The sequence below is a fragment of the Zootermopsis nevadensis genome, unplaced genomic scaffold (assembly GCF_977971745.1).
Source record: "Zootermopsis nevadensis isolate Lab colony 2312 unplaced genomic scaffold, Znev_1.0 Znev_ptg000011l, whole genome shotgun sequence".
Classification (NCBI taxonomy): Eukaryota; Metazoa; Arthropoda; class Insecta; order Blattodea; family Termopsidae; genus Zootermopsis; species Zootermopsis nevadensis.
The window spans coordinates 6862684-6881082 of record NW_028259143.1 but is presented as its reverse complement, the minus strand read 5'-3'; the positions used below and the strand labels follow the sequence as shown (position 1 = coordinate 6881082).

Here is an 18399-nt window from a genome sequence, read left to right as displayed (position 1 = left end):
AAGTATGTAAAACCACAGATCACAAAGTTATTGAAACAAGACAGATACTGTCATCAAAATACCAACCTTGAATTTTTCATGCAAAGCTTCAATATCGTCTTTTACTCTTTGAATGAGCTGAGTCTGGTATTCACGGATGGCACCACGGATATGAGGTCTAACAAATAAAGCATTGAACCTTGAAAATATACGAAACATTTCGTTCGCATTCTTGGCTGTTCCAAGCTGGTCACGCAGGTGTGCTGTGATGCGTGTCTCCACTCGATCAATTCGTTCCTCATAACGTCGAACTGCCGCATCCCATGCCTCCAGACCCTCACGAGTAATGTCCAGACAGTCCACTTCCTTAACATTTTCATATGCAAGGTTAACTTCCTGTTAAGAAAAGGGATGCAACTCGATGAATGGTTTACTTGGTAATTATGTTTCTCACATAAAAATAAATTATATCACTGATAAAATAGGTAAGGTTAAAAAAAGATCAGAAAAGAAGATTAAAAAATAAAACTTGCTCCAGTAAACATTATTTTACCTCTTCGTTATGTATGTACTGCAAAAAAATGCAGGGACCCTACAGATGGAAGACAATTGTTCCAGTCATGAAGATCACTACATAGCTCACAAAAGATTACACTTTACCATTGAGCCTCAAAGAATCTGTAAATTGTGTTCATAGACATTTCCCTCCAAAATTAGTATTCATTAAGTCATAGGCTGGGGAATGTGCCCAGCATGGGAAAGCAACAAATGTATACAGAACTTTGGTGGGGAACCCTCTTGGGATACGTTCATTCGGAAGACAGAGAAGATGGTGGGGGGATATAACTTTAAGATGGATCTTAAGGAAATAAGCTGTGAGGATGGAAGATGGATGAAACTAGCTCAGGATCATGGCCAACAGTAAACAATGGTATTACTGGCAGTGTACCACAGTGTTAGTTTCTGAAGTTTATAATAGACTGAATCAAATACTGCACTGTGTGTAGCGTTTTTCAATTAACGTCAAGGTGAAATTCAAACCCACAATCTTTTGATCAGTCTGCCTTTGCTTTAAACTCCCTGCCAAAGACTACGCACTGTATAAATGATAAAAGTTCTGAACACCAAGAAATGTGCCACATTCATTTTAACTAAATCTTACCTCAATTGCATTAGCATCAGCTGCCTCCAAACCAAGAACTTCTGGTTTCATATCTCCTGATTCTTGCTGATCAGGAGTACTTGGATGCTGTGATTGTTGGTCTATTGGGCGAGATGAAATTACAGACAGTACTGTAGGGCGAAGGACACGCACAATTACTGTGCGCAGCTGCTCATGCTGACGGCGGAAGCGGCGCATATGTTCCATTCGAGTTTGAAGACGTTTGTGTGCAGGAGAAACACGCCATACCATCTTCAAATGCTCATCACGCTTCTTTTTCACAATGTCCCTACATATAAAAGAGCCAAGGACCTCCTTGTACAAGAACCAACAGATTCAATATCACTAAAACAATGGCCTGTTATTGAATCTTATTCAGCACATATTCAATCCAATCTACTTTACCAATACTTAATTCTCCCACATTAATGCAACAAAATCTGCTTATAATGCGATTCTATGGGACCTTGACATTTTTTTCCATTTCCAACAGGTGTCCATTTAAAGCAGTACTTACTTCTGCTTAAGAAATACCATACAGTAGATAATACACATATTTAAGGACTAATGATTCAGCAGTGTGAAAACAGTTAATATCCAACATTTCATAGACAATCTCTGAAATGTTTGACTGGACACCAACTCCATTCTCAACTAGTTCATTGTCCAACACCACTTCACTGTCAAGGTAAAAATTCTTTCTTTTTCCTGTTTATTTCTTCCAGTTGTCATTTAAATTATTTTCTACACACATTACATCATTAGTAGGATTTGATTCTTGGAAAGAATGTTCTTTTGCATAAATCTGAGGAAGCTCATAAAGAACAGAATTTATAAACATAAATCAATAAATATTTAAGCATCCTATTTTCAGTTACATTATTGTTTCTCCTTACCAGTTCCGCATTAAACATTTTCTGTTTATCAGACTTTATTTTAGATTACATTTTCACATTATTGCTCTTGGGACCAGACACATTCTTTAATAAAGGTGGATTTCCATTCAATCCACTTTTTTGTTTTACTGTATTATGTGCCATATTTGTTTTCCAACAGATTATTCCACCAAACTTTATAATATTTCTTGTTTCCTCCATCCAAGCCACACATCCAGTTAATCTGACCCTCATAACAAAATAAACTGCCAATTGACACAATAAAAATATTTTATATGATTTAAATGTTATCAATTTGATATTCAATAAATCAACATTAACTTAATTGGCCTTTCTTTTATATTATCTATAATTTTATATTTTTGCAACATTACCTCAGCAAACTTGATAGACACTTTAGAGTATAGAATGTTCACCTTAGCAAACCCTGTAGTTTATCATATTCATCATCCCATGTTGTGCAGACTTCAAAACATTGTGTCATCACCTTTTCAAATTCATCAAACGGTATGTGCATTAGACGTCTTGTCCCAAGTACCTGCAAGTCAAATTCGTACACAATTCATTTCATTGAAGCATATTTAAAAAAAATCATATTCAAAACTTCCACAAAGACATTCCCAAAAGCAGTATGTCAATACACATAACACAAAAAATATCATCTCAGACCATGAAAACATTACTTTGTCTCAAATGAAACTCTTAAATGGAAGGCAACATACATGTAAGGGGGAATAAAAACAATAAAGTAGAAACAGAAAATATAAAATAGAGCCTAAAACACCCAGAAAACAAACTTCTACATTCAGAGAAGTATACTATACCATTAAAACATTCTTCTAGAACATATTAACAATTTCTGGGTCTTCATATTGGCATAACTTTGTCTTTATTTATAATTTTCCTATTTATTCTTTTAACACATCTTCAAACATAACATGCCTCAGATACATCAACTCAAAAAAGATTGTAACACTCACTAACCTTCAACAACTGGGAGCCAAGATCCCGTGATATAGCTTCAACGAGTCGAAGAGCCCTTTGAATTGGGTACTTTGTGCTGCGTATTTTTCTAAGATGAGAGAAAATCAGTTGAACAGCTGAACGGATGCGATCTAATTCGGTAGCTGATAGCAGGTCATTAATTGGGAAGTCCTTCATAAGGGGATTGTAGTCATTAACAGTGGCCAAGGCCTGTTTCAGACCTAAATGAGTAAACAACATGAACTTCATGACACAGCAGACAAGCACAAATTGCATATGGTGGCAAGGGGCGAGCAACACATTTCACCTACATCACTACCTTGTGGGTACAAGTAAAACAAACACATATAGAATGTAAAGCAAAGGCATTTCTAAAACAGGATCCGAGACAGCATGCTACAAAATACTTCACGTGGGAAAAAATGTTTACAGTGTGGCCAGTACATACTTCCTTATCTGCTGCCCCTCCCACCCCCTTGCCATTTATTTCTAATGAACATGAAATGCACAAATTTGTACTGCCTACTGCACTTTGATCTACTTTCATATGCAGTAACATGTCAGAACATGTGCAATTATATGGATTGTTACTGAATAAGATGCTTCAAGATATCGACACATATTCAAAAGGTTCGAATACTTACACAAAAAGTTAAAGTAGCAAATCTATCATAAAAATTAGAAAAATATCCATTCTGAGTTAACCAATCTCCTCCGTCTTGCACCAGTGCTGTGGTGCTTAAGAAATCAAAGGGCAAAACTTACCTTTACACTAAAATTTGTTGTATATAATTCAAATGGTTTTAATATTTAGTGCATTACAAACAAAATTAAAAACTGCAACAAAACTTATGTTAAATAAGTTCAGGCACAGGCACCAGATTTGTTGATGTGCGGGGAAGGGAAAGAGGTTATGCCAAGACCCATTTAAAGAATATAATGAGGATGAGGGAGAACACAGTAATGATAAGAGAATACCTGAAAAATGACGGTGAAGAAGCACTGTTTCAAAATAATACCCAAAACTGCAATGTCAATTGCTTTTATCACCAGCATATTAGAAAAACAATCACTGCATGTGCATATGTGTGAGTACATGTGCATGTAAATGCCAATGTACTTTATCAAACATGAGAACAAACAGCATTCATACCTGTGTCTGTATCAAAACTCACTGTCGCGTGAAACCTCTTCCCATGCTTGAGAATATCAAGAGTTAGTGCAACTTCAAGGCTTTCTCTTTTCTCCTGAATACGATGCAGAGCTCTCTCTAGATTGAGCCAGAAGCTAATCTCTTGTAATGCAGTGCCTGATGAAGGATCTCGATCTAGTTTTGTAACCTGCGCAATGAAAATTAAAACTGGTCATCTAAGTGTCATATATTTTTTTAAGAAATGTAATAATTAACATAAAGATGAATATAATATGGAAAGACTGCAGTGAATTTACATATTAAAGCATGCATTAATGGTTTCAAAGTAGTTTCAGAACCTATTTCAAAAGACAAACTTAAATTAAATTCATGGTTCACAGGCAAGCAGCCTGATTAATTGACGGAACGTACCATATAACCGAAATAAGTTGCTGTTAAAATTTTGATTACAATTTCTTCAAAGTAATACATACTAAACTTTATTAATAAATAGAAATGGTAGCATTCATACTTTCTGAATTTCCTTGATCCAGCGATTAACACCATTCTGTAGCTGATTGAGGAACGTTGAGTCCTCTACTTTATCTCCAAAATCTGCAAGTTTAGGTTTGCGGCTTTCATCTGCACAGCGCTTGATGACAGTCGCAACAGTCTGATGCACAGGAAGAGAAATCTCAGGGATGTCAATATTCTGCTGCAGGTGCAACAATCCCATCTCCAGTTCAGCCATCTTTTTCTCCACAGAAGGCGCCATTTTATCCCCATCTCTACAAAAATGTAATATCTTACTAGTTACTAGATATTACATCAAGATGTTCAAACTAATGTCTCATTAATTCGGGTCTTCACATCACACCAGTTACAAATTTACCATTTGACATTTCTGGAGAAATAAAAAAATGACACGAAAGAATATGTAAAAAAATCAAAATATTTTCTCACTCAACAGAACTTATTTTTCACTTATCTTGGACAAAATGAAAAGTCAGCCAGATTGCAACATTTTAAAATGGATGCAGAGTTACAGTTAGCTAAGAAGTTTCTTGATATTCCTACTAATTTACTTTTACCTTTCATAAATCACATTTAATTATTTCTACCAGTGTTTTCACAAATACTCTGATCGTAAGTCTTAATTCCTCAACAAATACTTCAATATATTTCACTTCATATGACACATATACTGACCTGTCTGCACGTCCTGACTCCTTCACATATGATTTGAAGTATGGAGCCATGGTTTTGCTGATGAAAGCATGAAGTGTCTCATATGGAGAACCTTCACTGAAGTTAATAAGTCGTAGCTGAGAGTGAATGGCCTTGTCTGCTTCTATAATTGCTCCCCTCTTGACACAGATCATGCTGAAAAAATATTATACAGAGAATTGTATGCAAAGTGTGTAATACCATCTTCCCTTAAATAAATCTTTCGAAATTAAATGAAATTGTACCTGGCCATCTTTGGATTGGTGAAATGAACTTCATTTGAAATGCAGTATGTGATAGCATCTTTTTCTTCATCACCCTCACCAGACTGGTCACCATCCTCATCTGCAACAGAAAACAGAGTTACAATAAACTATAATTATTTAAATGTCTTTCTTTGAAACAATGTTCAATCCATTTCTCAGAAGAAATGAATTTGTATGAAGTCTAAAAAACGTACATAAATTAATTTCTACCTTCGAAGGAAAATGGAAGAATGGGACATAGACACAATGGAAAAAATCTGTAAAAGTGCTTGATGAGAAGGGATGCCTTTCCAGGGGATAATATTAATCTGAACTAATATTTACAAATACTCCTTCAAATTAAATATTTCTAAACTTACCTCACTGATATCAAGTACAGAATACATGTCTTCCTATCTTACTTTTATAAATGCACATATGGAATAGAATTGTGTTCTTAAATAATACATAATTTCTGCAGTTTTTTCAGTCTTGGAATTTCATAGCAAAGCACTTGTGCCATAAACAGTTCTTCTCAGAAGTTCAACTTTATTAATACACAAAAATACTTGTATCCTCAAAACGAGTGTTCTACTTCTTAACAATGATCAAAAACCTAATCTCTTTGCATACACCACATCTACTGCCATATTTCTCACAAAGTGTATTTAATTTGTGCACAAACCTAATGAAAGTAAATAAAATAAAATTAACCTAACCTGATCTTATCCATCACCAATTACAGATGTGGAGAAATATAAAAAAGTCTGAACACAAGATAAATTGATTATGTTAGCTGTAGAACTACATTATTAATGTAACTATGTTCCATAACCAAACAAATAATAGGTACCCAGTAGGTTTTGATGTTTGCATGGTGGAAATCCGAAGAAGGCTGTCTTCTGGGGTGAAGCACAGTGTAGCCTGGTAGAGATTTTACAACTTTCATAAGTTTTGCTGTCTCCATAATCAGGGTTGTGAGTAAGCCATGCACAAGGAAACTCTCTTTCATATCCTTCACCCCCACCCCCCTTCTGGTCAGGCTTAGGTATGCCTCCTTTTCTTTTTGTCTCCCTTCATCAGGTTCTACCTTGACTGACTGGTTCCTGCATCTCATGCATGCCTTACTCACTGTCCTGATAATACAGTCAGCAAGGACCCTTGTAATGTTGGTAAATTTCTACCACACTAGAAAACATAAGATAGCCTTCTTCAAGTTCTCTGCTATGAAAATCTCAAATCCTACTCAACCATACTGTAGTTTCTTCCAGACATTTATGCTACTGTGCAAATTCGATTTAAATTACAAGAATGTGCAAACAGCCCATAACCTTGCAGTAACATTAATTAACTGGGCAATGTCAAAGGTCAATGTCAAATGATTCTCTTCAACATCTATTAACAACCAACCTTTTGAAGGTGCTCGCTGTACCAGCAAGCACGAAACCTGAGGATCGCTTAGAAATTTCTGAATACAGTCTTGATTATTGCGATCATTTAATGCTGCATTTAAAGCCGGAGGAATTAAATCTTCGTCCTCTGGTAACAGAATGGTAACTGCCTTTTTCAAATAATTTGCAAAAGCGGAGTAATCGACAACTGCGACATTTTCGGTCACTGGAGATCCCTCTCCAGTCCCTCCTTCTAAAGAATCACCCATTATTCAACAAATCTGATTCTTATACGAGAGCCATGTTAAAAACCTTCTACTCCAACATTAATAAGCACTACCACTCCCTAATATCGATGAATCACCACACTGCCATAGCCAACTTGGCGATCGTACTTCAAGTGTTCGGGTTCTCTCGGAATCGTACGATCTACCAACATCAATACTTATACCAGGTTACTATCGAGATTACTGTGAATAAAGTAATAACAGCAAGAAAAGAAGTGTTAAATAGCAGATCAGCTTGTCTATATTTTCGTAAATAATCAGTTGCTATTAACTGTTATCAGAAAGCTCTTTCGTAGAATATGCTTCTGTGGGAGAAAAGAATAAAGTAAAAGTCTTTACGCCACGTTACATGACCTCTTCAAGGCCGAAAACGTCATCGGGAAATCTTACAATATGAAGAGCCGCCTGTTTGTTATCGTCTTCCTGAGAATTGGTATGGAGTACACATGGCTAGAGTTTTGGGAGCATAACCTCAACGCTGAACTGAAGTCACTTTATTTTAGACCATAATACTTTAGCACCATAATAATTTTAAGCCACAACTGTGTGTTAAATCCTCCCACTGGAATTTTCTGGCAATCACAAAACATTTGTAAATATTGGTCACTGAGTTTATCCAAGAGAGTAAATTAAAATAGGTAATGTTGGTGATTCTGATTTGCTATGTCTGTTGCTGTTGATCCGTTGTCTTTTGACAGGAGTGTGAAAGGCACTAAATGGAAGTAGGATATGATGGATTTTCTTAGATCGAAACGTTGGACATATTTCAGTGCGTTATGCATAATAAAGCTATAGTCTTCTGGCCATGACTGATTCCCATATTCGTTTTGTTAACTATGTCAAAATTAAAGTAACCCATATTCGTTTGTTAGATGTGAGACATAATATGTAATCCTTTTGTAATGCTGATTGATACCCCTACATTACTTTTTGTTTCTGGTTTAGGTTGTGGAGAGGGGGAATCTTCCTTATTTTAACAGCTGATTGCGACATATGCGGAGATAGCTTGGGGAAAGAGGAGATAACGTATCGGCTGTTTCAGGATGTTACTCAGCAAAGTGGCTTGTCATTGTTAAAATGTTCTTTTGGTTTACGTCAGTGCAACAAGAGTGGTTGAATACAAGTTTTCTTGTAGTTAAGATGGAAGATTACACATCAGATAGCAGTGATAGTGATGGCCTGCACCGCACTGTTGACTATTCGTACTTAATGTTAGATACACATACTCTTTACCACAATATTGAGCATTTTGTAGATATGGAAACGAAAGACCCGGAAAATGTAGATACTCTTTTATTACACCACAATACGATTAATATACTACCATTAAATATGAATAAATTTAAAATCTTAAAGGTCTTGGATGTCAGTTCTAATGGACTAACAGAACTACCGGAAATACTGTCAGAATGCCCTCTTAGATGTCTTATTGCCAAGAATAATAATCTGGACAGTGATTCTTTTCCAAAATCCATTGGTTCATTTGTAAATCTCAAAGAACTGAATGTCAGTGGAAACAATATTACCTCCTTTCCTGAGCAAATACTTGAAGTTACAAGTTTGAAGTATCTCTATTTGGGAGGCAATCATCTAAGGGAAATCTCCAAAGACATTTGGAAACTACATGGGTAAAGGCATTACTTTTCAGTTTATATATTAATTTATTTTTATTCTTTCATTTATGTATCATTATACATATTAATATTCATGTGGCAATAACCTTTTAATCTTTGCAGGCTTCAGATCTTGTATATTGGTGGGAACAAACTTGTTCATGTACCAGATTCTGTTGGCAAGCTAAAACAGTTGCAAGCCTTGAACCTAAGTGACAACATTCTGGAAAGTCTTCCAGCTACGATTGCAAATCTCAAGAATCTCAAATCTCTTTTACTGCATAAAAACAAGCTTCGGACTCTTCCACCAGAAATTGTTGCTTTAAAATGTTTAACAGAGGTTTGTATTGCATTTCTTCATTTGTGACAGTGGCACACCTGAAACAGGTTTGTACATTATATCCATTTTATCTGTAGAATCAGCAGCTTAGAGTCAATGGGAAATTGTCTGATGGAACTTTGCAGAGAAATTGCTGCCCACTTTTCTCATGCATTTAGCTAATCTTATTTTATAAATGAGCCTGTCTTTGCTTCTACACTGACCTTACATTTGTAGACATTTTATAGTCTAAAGCATACTACATGGCAACTTTCTGCATTTCAATATCAGTTGTTATAACAGTTCATATAGCCACATAAGTTAAACTTTATTGTGGCCATTGGGAATCCTGTCTGCATCTAGACCATATGAGTGGTCTCTTCCATTCATGTTTTCAGACAACAATTTTGGACATTGGACTTCATGCAGTACCTTTTTTAATTTAATTCCTTTCTGTTGTCAACAGATTATTGTTGCATTTGTTCTCACATGTGAGATAGCATGGAAAATACGTCTTGCTAAGGGACTCACTTCACCATGGAATGATTTGTAGAAATTTAATAATATACAAATACATTTTTGCCATCCTAATATTATGTGAAAAATCTATGTCTACTATGTACTGTAAATATTCTAATATCACAGTGTAGTTGGAATGTTAATGGGTAGATACATATTGCACATTTGTTATGAAATACAAGTCCTTAGTCATCTCCCAATTTTTAAAGGACAGGTCTTTTTGGTACAGTTTGCAGTGTCATTCAGTGAAGAGTTAATGGATTATGTAAGACTTGAGGTTCTCACAGCGGTGAATATGAAGATTTCTGTCTTCTGGGTTGTTGCGCTGTGTAGTCTGGTCGATGTTAACCAACGTTTCAGAGGTCATACTGCCTCCGTCATCAGGGCGATGAATATGCCAATAGGGTGTGAGAAGTTGGATTTTATAGGCATACAACTACACTCACCTTTCTCTCTCTACAATCTCTCCCTCTCCCACCCTCGCCCACGTGCTACCATTGGTCCACTCCCATACCTGCTCCCATTGGCTCGGGGCAGGCTACACCTTTCACTTCCCTGCCTATAAAATCCAACTTCTCACACCCTATTGGCATATTCATCGCCCTGATGACGGAGGCAGTATGACCTCTGAAACGTTGGTTAACATCGACCAGACTACACAGCGCAACAACCCAGAAGACAGAAATCTTCAGTTAATGGATTGTTTTGAGAGACTGGAAATTCAAACCATATTTTGATAATTAGCTGTGCCATGCCGGCAGCAGTGTCTATTGAGTTTTGAACAGGTTGTGTGTGTGTGTGTGTGTGTGTATATATATATATATATATATATATATATATATATATATATATATATATATATATATATATATATATAGTAAACTGATGATTAAGCAAGGGCATTTTTGCTCAGACATTAAATTTCCATGTTGCACATGAATAACCATTATGTCTTAAGAAACTTTTAATACATGCTACATGTGAGTTTGTTGAACTCCAATTTTGTAAAAAGTGTCTGAGAAAAATTGATGTGCTGATAAACAGATACATTTTTGTGCATCAGCAACATTCATTTATACTAAAGCTGGAGAAAAGTGCTGTTGACTTTTACAAATATAACAATAAGTTTATGAAGGGGAAAAATTAACAGAACACAAAAGAACTGAATATGGCTGTCTTCTGGGTTGCTGCACCATGTAGTCTGGTAGAAGTTTACTTACATTTCAGAGGTCTTTGCTGCCTCCATTGCCCTGATGAAAAATCTTTGTGGTATGAGGAAAGAATTAGAATAATTTGCTCACATTTCAGATGACTGTTAGATAAACCAATGCTTTAAAATGTCCAATCACAAAGTCAGTATGTTAATTTCATTTGGTTGAATTAATTTGGTTATAAGTATTTTTTAAAAAAAATGTACAAATCTGTAAAGTGTTTCATCTAGCACCTGGTAAAGACAAGATGGTAGCAATTTATCTTTACAATTCTGCCTGCATGTAGTAATGGAATATTGCATTTTTAATTTCAGATGCATTGAGACCATATGATGGAAAACCCATTATGGCTCAAGCCTAAAAATCTTATAACAGAATTTGATAATTTTCAAACAACTGTTTACTTTCTTTGTTTTAGTTAAGTTTACGCGATAATCCACTGGTGGTACGCTTTGTAAGCAATATGACACTCAGTCCTCCAAGTCTTCTAGAACATGCTGGGAGAGCAATCAAGGTTCATGGGATACCATACGGAGCTCCAGACCTGCCAAGGAGTCTAATTGAATACTTAAATAGTGCTCATCACTGTGTTAACCCTACGTGCAAAGGTAGTAGACATACTATGTGGCAATAGTTTGTTTATTGCTTCCTGTATAAATTATATTGTTTTATGCACTATTATCTCCAAACCATATAATCATGATTCAGCTGCTAATTTACACCATCACCTTAAGTGAAAATGTGGGTTAATACAATATTTGGATTTAATTCTTTGGTTTAAAATAGATCTCTTTTCTATCTTGAAGGTGTATTCTTTGACAACCGAGTGGAGCATATCAAATTCGTGGACTTCTGTGGAAAGTATCGCATTCCCCTGCTGCAATACCTTTGTTCATCCAAATGTATTGAAGATGACTGCAACAGTGAAGTTGATGAATCAGGAACTTATGGCTATGCCAACAGTAATATGATGAAGAAAGTTCTGCTTGGTTAAACTCTTCCTCTGCTCAATTCAGTGTATTCGTATTTCAAGAAAGTTCCTAAATTTGTATTACACGTTCCTAATTACTTATAAAATGTATGCATAACTTAGTGCAAATGTGCTTAAAATTTTGAGAAAAAAGAAATGAATCCTGAATTAGAAGCTGTAAAACATTGGGAAAATTAAAAATTCACAATTTTTGAACTTGGACATCAAGAATTTCTACACGACAGCAAAAATCTGTATATATGTGTAATTTAATTTAGTACTAAAAGTTAGTTTATTGCAGAGGTTCAAACAATGGCTGTTGGAGTAATGATTGTTCACTATCTAAGATATTTTTTTTGAATATGAATTGGTCTCTTCTAAGATGTTCAGATTCACAGAATGTGCAACTGTACAATACAAAATGTGGTTGTATGTTTTAAGAGAGGAATAAAAATAATATTTTTGCACTTTAAAGTACAAATCTGCATTACTTATTTAATTCCTTTTCATGTTCTTTATTTTTCTGAAAAGCAAGTTTTATTATTTCTTTTACACAGCAGTTGGTACGTGGCAAGGCAGTGGCCGTGCATATTCTTTTAAATAATTTGTCACGCTAGATAGCGAATTTTGCTTTCAACTTAGAGAAGAGAAAAGATTTAAAAATTCATTTCACCTAGTATGATAACTACCACACATTATTTGGAGAATAGTGATCTAGAAATCAAGAACCTGTTCGATAACAAGTCTCACAATTTCCGAAACATACTGTACAAATACATTTGATGAGTGTGTGTGTGTGTGTGTTATCATCTTGATGGGTACAACATTTAACCTATAAAAATGGTTCTCTTTTTACAGAATATGTTTACAGCACATCAATACAAAAGCATTTCTTCATATATGTGCTCAGTTTATCCATGTGCCCTAGTTTGGATGGATTACATTTCTCTACTTTTCTCTTTTTTAAGTGTCAGCATTTTATTTTATAAATTTGTATCAGCAACAGGCAAATTTTTGACAGACACACAAATAGCTTAACTGACACAAGTCTGTTTTCTCTAACAACTATTCTGTTTTGAACATGTTTAAATATATCAAGAAAATAATGATAAAGATGGTAAAGCAGTAGATTATTTACAGCAATAAAAACTCTTGGAGAGAAATACAAGATGGCATATCACTACCTCTATAATAAAGGAAGTGCAAAGAAACCCTCCGTGGAATGAAAAATTTAACACGGAAGATCTTTCTCGCAATATCTCGCCTCTTACGGAATTGTTATGTATATCCATACTTTTAAGTATTATCTTATTTCTTACATGTAAACCAACCATTGCTACTTTTTTTTGTCTTGTGAAGTTACACATAACCGCCACAAACATCTATTCAGCTATAAAAATGGTGCCCCCAAATATCATATTGTTTAAACTTTGTACAGAAATGCACATGTCCACAAGTATTATTTATTATTATAGTATGTTTCTGTTTAGTTTAACAATGACATAGATCATTCAGGAAACACACTGCCATCTTTTAAAAACTATTAATACACACTTAACAAGTTTTTTATTATTATTATTATTTTGATGACAGCTTGCATATTAGAAACAGATCCTATAAGTCAGTCAGGTTTCATAAGCTGCTGAAATGAAACAACAGCAACATCTTTGCAATTCCCATGCCCTTTTCTGTAATGTTCCGCTCTATCTTCTAATCATCCATACACACATTACACATAATTACAAATACAGGCATTGTTTGCTTTCAAATTTCATTACAGTTATGACTTTTTTTTTCAAGAAAAAAAACTGGTGCAGCAAAAGCTAATTTGAAAAGGCCTGATATGTGAAACTCTACTGCATATTATTCAAATTCTTATATTGACTGGATTGATGCTCTAGATATTTATATGTATATATATATTTATTTATTTATATTCTTTCCTGAGGTGCTAAGTATGCACTCTATAACAACTATAACTAGTCATTTTTTATGTTTTTATGCTGAGGAAATGTTTCTCATTTAAGAAAAGTTAAAAAATGAAGCTATAACTTTCATGCACAATGAAATCTAATAGATTCTTATTATAATGCAGCACCAGCCATACCAAATTACACATACAATATGAATTCTGCCATTTTTTATAACTTATTATGAAGGTGCCCACAACATTTTTATGCATTACAAATGTGCAATTATTTCTTGGAAAGCTTACTTGCTACAATTTTTCACACTTTTAAATCTTACAGACAAATACTAACGGACAAACTGTTTATACAAATGACTCATAATCGGAGAAAAAGTAAATCGAGTCCTGACAGCAAAAATTACAGACATTGTATGTTTACATGTTCATGTTGACTAGGGTCTAAAAAAAATATTGCATATTCAATAATGCATTCTGCGTTTATAACAATATTCCTAACAAATGTTAGCACACATTCACTACTTCGCTTTGATCTCAATTTGGACACGGGCATTCCATTATATTACACAGCACATGGTACACAAAATGGCTTTGCAGGAAAATAAGAACCTCATTTTTCTTACAGCATGCTACAATTTCTGCTTCAGACCAAACTGACTCATCTTTTTATATTAAAAAATTAAAAGTTTAGTGTTAGGTCCTGAGGCAGAATTCAACAATTACATTTGTTATATACTCTCCTCATTTAAATATTTAAACAAAACGAAAACTATTTGCTGAAAGTGTCTTATTTAAAATGTTAACAAACAGTATACATATTAACAGATATCAAGTAGCTAGAAATACAATACTTTTCTCTTTATGTGAACCGTAAGGGGCAGGCAGGGAAAACGTCTGAAATGTACAACAGATATGAGTTCCATATGTTGTGAAATACATATTACGGAGGAGTTTAGAGACTGGAACTCAGTAAGGAGAAACAACAATCTTGACTACAGGCCTTTTATAAATTTGTTCTTTCTGCAAGACAAAATACTGTAAAGCAACCAGCTTCACAGAAGACCCAGCTTGTCGACAGTACATGTTAGGACCAGTTTTCATGGCAATAGGAACAATTAAAGAATTATGTCACAGAACGTGCCACCAGAAGAGATGCTGTATGGAAACTGTTGGAACAGAAGAGTGTCACCACTGTGGGATTGTCTGCACACAATATGGATAGGCTAACCAATTACTTTTATGTCAGTAAATACTGTTAATCATCAAATATTTAAACACAAATACACTCAACACTACAGGAAAACCAAGAACTGTCACTTGCCACACAGCTCTGTTGTCAGCCAGCTGCTGAGTCAAAGGCATTTATGTTTTTCATACATACATCAAATATCAGCTGGTACAGTTATGTAAACAAAGCAGACATTTAGAAAGATATTCGACTTGAGAAAATGGGTTGCTTTTGGAAGTAGTAGGAAAATGGAGCCATCTTTATTTTGTTCTGAAAGCTGAAAGGCACATACGTACACACAGAAAAACTAGCCCACTACCATGTTTGAGGAATTACCTGTTCAGAAGATGAAAGTAGAACATTCATTCCAAAACAAATGTAACTCCATCCATAACCTCTATTCCACTGTGGATGGAAATGCATGTATTGCTTCAACAGCTGGTATGATTTCTTACAAGGTAAGGTGCTCCACATAATATGCATGACAAATAACTTTTCTTGGAACCATCAATGATTGAGCATGATCCAAGTGATACTCGTGGCACAACTCTTAAACAGGACACCTTATGAGAATGAAAATGGGATGGTCATTTATTCCTTTCATGATTTGTGATGACAAGAGCCAACTGCATTACTATTCCAACAATTTCACACTTAGTCTTGACCTTTCCATCTCCGAAACTGATGAAACCACTGTTACTTTGCCATGTTCACAGCATACAATTCCTTACCACAAAGTTTTGATCAAACTAGACACTCCAATTGAAACCATCAAACAAATAAAAAGGATGCATTATTCAAAAACTGCACTAGGGAATTATCAATACAGAGCATAAACCCATATATGCTAATCAATTTTATTTAGAAACAAAAGGAAATAAATTCATTGTTTCTAATATATATATTATTTAACAGTGTACCAAATAATTCAGCATGTTCAAAAGTTACCAAGATGTCTAAATCTTTCATCATCATATTTATATGTACATTCCTCATGAAGCGGAGGATATTTTGACTGCCCTTTTTAGAAATCTGTGATAATTGCAGAGGCAGCTGGCAGTATTGTTTAGAGGAGAGACACCTATTCATGAGCAGACCCATAATCATCGGTACCCAATAACTTTTCACTAGTTTTATAACTAATCAAATATTGAAATTAGTTCCAGTGGTTCACTCTGTAGGAGTTCCTTCCAGCATGCCATGCAGGGATATCCACTGTTCAACATTTGGCAACCATGAGAATGCATAACCTCAGATAGGACAAAGAAAGTAAGATCAAAAATTATCAATGATTGTTATAGGTATGGAACAAACTTAGATCTTAGTTGTGTCTTTACATTTCATTAATTCTGCCATGAAATACTAGATCATTAGATTATTGTATTATATTTTGTACATGGAAATACATGAAAAAATAATCTTAGTAACTACAGAAGCATAGAAGTGAAATGATTAAGTTCTGTGTAGACTACTCTGTAATGTTTAAGGTTGCTATAATTTATTTCTACATGTGGAGAAACAAGTGTTGCTGGCAATTTCAATACACCTACAGGAAAGTGTCAAATCCTCGAACTTAGTTCAAAAGTTTGTCTCTAGCACAAATGAATGGCATTATTCTTGACATAATCTTCACTCTCACCCCCCACCCTAGCAAGCAAACAATCAAACAAACACTTACACATTTTCCATCTCCTCTCCTCCACAAGCTAACACCATATTGAAAATAAAATATAAATAGTCCATACAAATTACGAGCTCTTACATATTGCATAACAGCCAGGCAAATAGTTCATCTTTATGAAAGCACCAAACTTTTCTTTTTAAAATTTGATCCACCCCTCACACAGCTACTAAAGCTAAAAACAAATCAGTGTGGTAAAATATGAGGTTATAAGTGAAACCACTGTATTTAATATAATGTATCGTCGGTTTTGAAATGGTCAACATGTAAAAGGATTTACAATTTTAAAAAATAGTTAAAATAAACAATCTCAACAACCCCCCCCCCCTCCCATTCAAACCATTTTTAGAATACAAAAGAAATTCACCCTAATTATTTCTGTCTTGCTTGAAAAGCCAAAATGTTACTTTTCATTCATAATAAAAAAAATTAGGAAATACAATCCCATAACTTTTCTTAACATTTACACAAAACTGCACATTTAATTATTATTCAGCAAATTTCATGCTGCTCTACCACTCACTCAATAATTACAGTATCTGGTAGCTTTAGCTTTCAGTAGATAATGCAAAGAAACAGCTGGCGGATAATCAGGGGAAAAACTATTAATACATCTGTTAAGTAATTTATAATTGAAATATATATGTACAAAGATGGAACCAGATTTAAATTGTACATTTGGTTTACTGTAGATAATCTTTGTTTCTTTTCACTACACATCAAAATGTATTATATCATGGCCAAATTATAAATTACTGAAGGATATCTTCATGTTTGATTTCATAGTTCATTTTGATACATATAAAATAGAAGGCTGTCACACATTTTGATACAGAAACCAAATGTGCCAAGCCCCCCACTTCCCTTATTATTTATTTGATTCAGGCTGTGAGAGATGTAAATGAAATCTTAGGCTGTGGGAGAACTGAACAATGCAAGTTGTCCACATTTACTTCCACTTTAAATCTCGCGTTCTCTTTAATGTTATCAGATTTTCAGTTTTCTCTGAGTTCCTTTTCTCCATAATGTACATCAAATAATAAAAGAAAGGTATGGCATTCCACACTGAATCTTCAGCATTTTCTATAATGTCATTTGCATCTACAGAATGTTCTGTTGTCATTATATGAGCCTTCGGTTACAGACGTAGTTCAGGTCATTCCCCAGACATGTGTAAGATGATTGCCTTCTGTTGCTTGTGTCTCCCACCCTTCCCTCTCTCTACATCTTGTTTTACAGTTCTTCAAACAGATCAAACTTGTCGTTATATTACCACTGCTGCTAGTTTTGGTCTTGATAGTTGGTCTAGTTGTTTGGTGTGGACGTAGTGTTGTGTTGCAGAGTTTAAACAAATGGGCTATCTCAAGCCATTCCAGATGCTGCTGCTGCTGCTCCACTGGGGGATGGGACATTAGGATCAGATGTTACCATTAAGTTGGCATCTGCAGATGATGCACTGATACCTGGGTTACTGCAAGCCCCACCACTCCCATCTGCTCCTGAATTTATACCACTTCCTCCAGGGCCTTCCTGTGCGTGGCGCGGTAACAGCAACATGTTTAGAGATGGCATAATGGTCAGTTCTAAGAGCACAAGTGGAAAATGTAATCAATATACACAAGAAATAA

General features: G+C 34.9%; 3 protein-coding genes across 18 annotated transcripts in view; 1 reads left to right on the top strand and 2 right to left on the bottom strand.

The window, feature by feature from the left end:
- Positions 1 to 7435, bottom strand: part of Dhc64C (dynein heavy chain, cytoplasmic) — a 67213-nt gene extending 59778 nt beyond the window's left edge. For all 8 annotated transcript variants that reach the window (XR_015534690.1, XM_022060509.2, XM_022060511.2 and 5 more), the window contains exons 1-9: positions 7036 to 7435; positions 5626 to 5725; positions 5363 to 5536; positions 4686 to 4941; positions 4175 to 4361; positions 3022 to 3242; positions 2454 to 2575; positions 1142 to 1430; positions 67 to 375 (exon numbers count right to left, since the gene is read on the bottom strand). Coding sequence is in view for 7 of the 8 variants with exons in the window: in XM_022060509.2 (XP_021916201.1) it covers positions 67 to 375; positions 1142 to 1430; positions 2454 to 2575; positions 3022 to 3242; positions 4175 to 4361; positions 4686 to 4941; positions 5363 to 5536; positions 5626 to 5725; positions 7036 to 7285 (1908 nt within the window). In the remaining variant the exon portion in view is untranslated. The remainder of the gene's footprint in view (positions 1 to 66; positions 376 to 1141; positions 1431 to 2453; positions 2576 to 3021; positions 3243 to 4174; positions 4362 to 4685; positions 4942 to 5362; positions 5537 to 5625; positions 5726 to 7035) is intronic.
- LOC110828130 (leucine-rich repeat-containing protein 58) lies at positions 7405 to 12416 on the top strand. Of its 5 annotated transcripts, none has more exons than XM_022060528.2 (5): positions 7405 to 7470; positions 8249 to 8931; positions 9040 to 9256; positions 11384 to 11573; positions 11772 to 12416. In XM_022060528.2, exons 2-5 carry the CDS (start codon positions 8381 to 8383, stop codon positions 11957 to 11959), a joined length of 1146 nt encoding a protein of 381 aa, XP_021916220.1. In that variant the 5' UTR covers positions 7405 to 7470; positions 8249 to 8380; the 3' UTR covers positions 11960 to 12416. The 5 variants fall into 5 exon arrangements, with proteins under 5 accessions (XP_021916220.1, XP_021916219.1, XP_021916218.1 ...); XM_022060527.2 differs by lacking the exon at positions 7405 to 7470 and adding an exon at positions 7501 to 7736; XM_022060526.2 differs by lacking the exon at positions 7405 to 7470 and adding an exon at positions 7785 to 7941.
- A 6-nt stretch (positions 12417 to 12422) lies between these two features.
- Positions 12423 to 18399, bottom strand: part of LOC110828127 (glycogen synthase kinase 3 beta homolog shaggy) — a 60014-nt gene continuing 54037 nt past the window's right edge. For all 5 annotated transcript variants that reach the window (XM_022060519.2, XM_022060521.2, XM_022060522.2 and 2 more), the window contains exon 8: positions 12423 to 18354. In XM_022060519.2, coding sequence (XP_021916211.1) covers positions 18134 to 18354 — 221 coding nt within the window. In that variant the 3' untranslated portion in view covers positions 12423 to 18133. The remainder of the gene's footprint in view (positions 18355 to 18399) is intronic.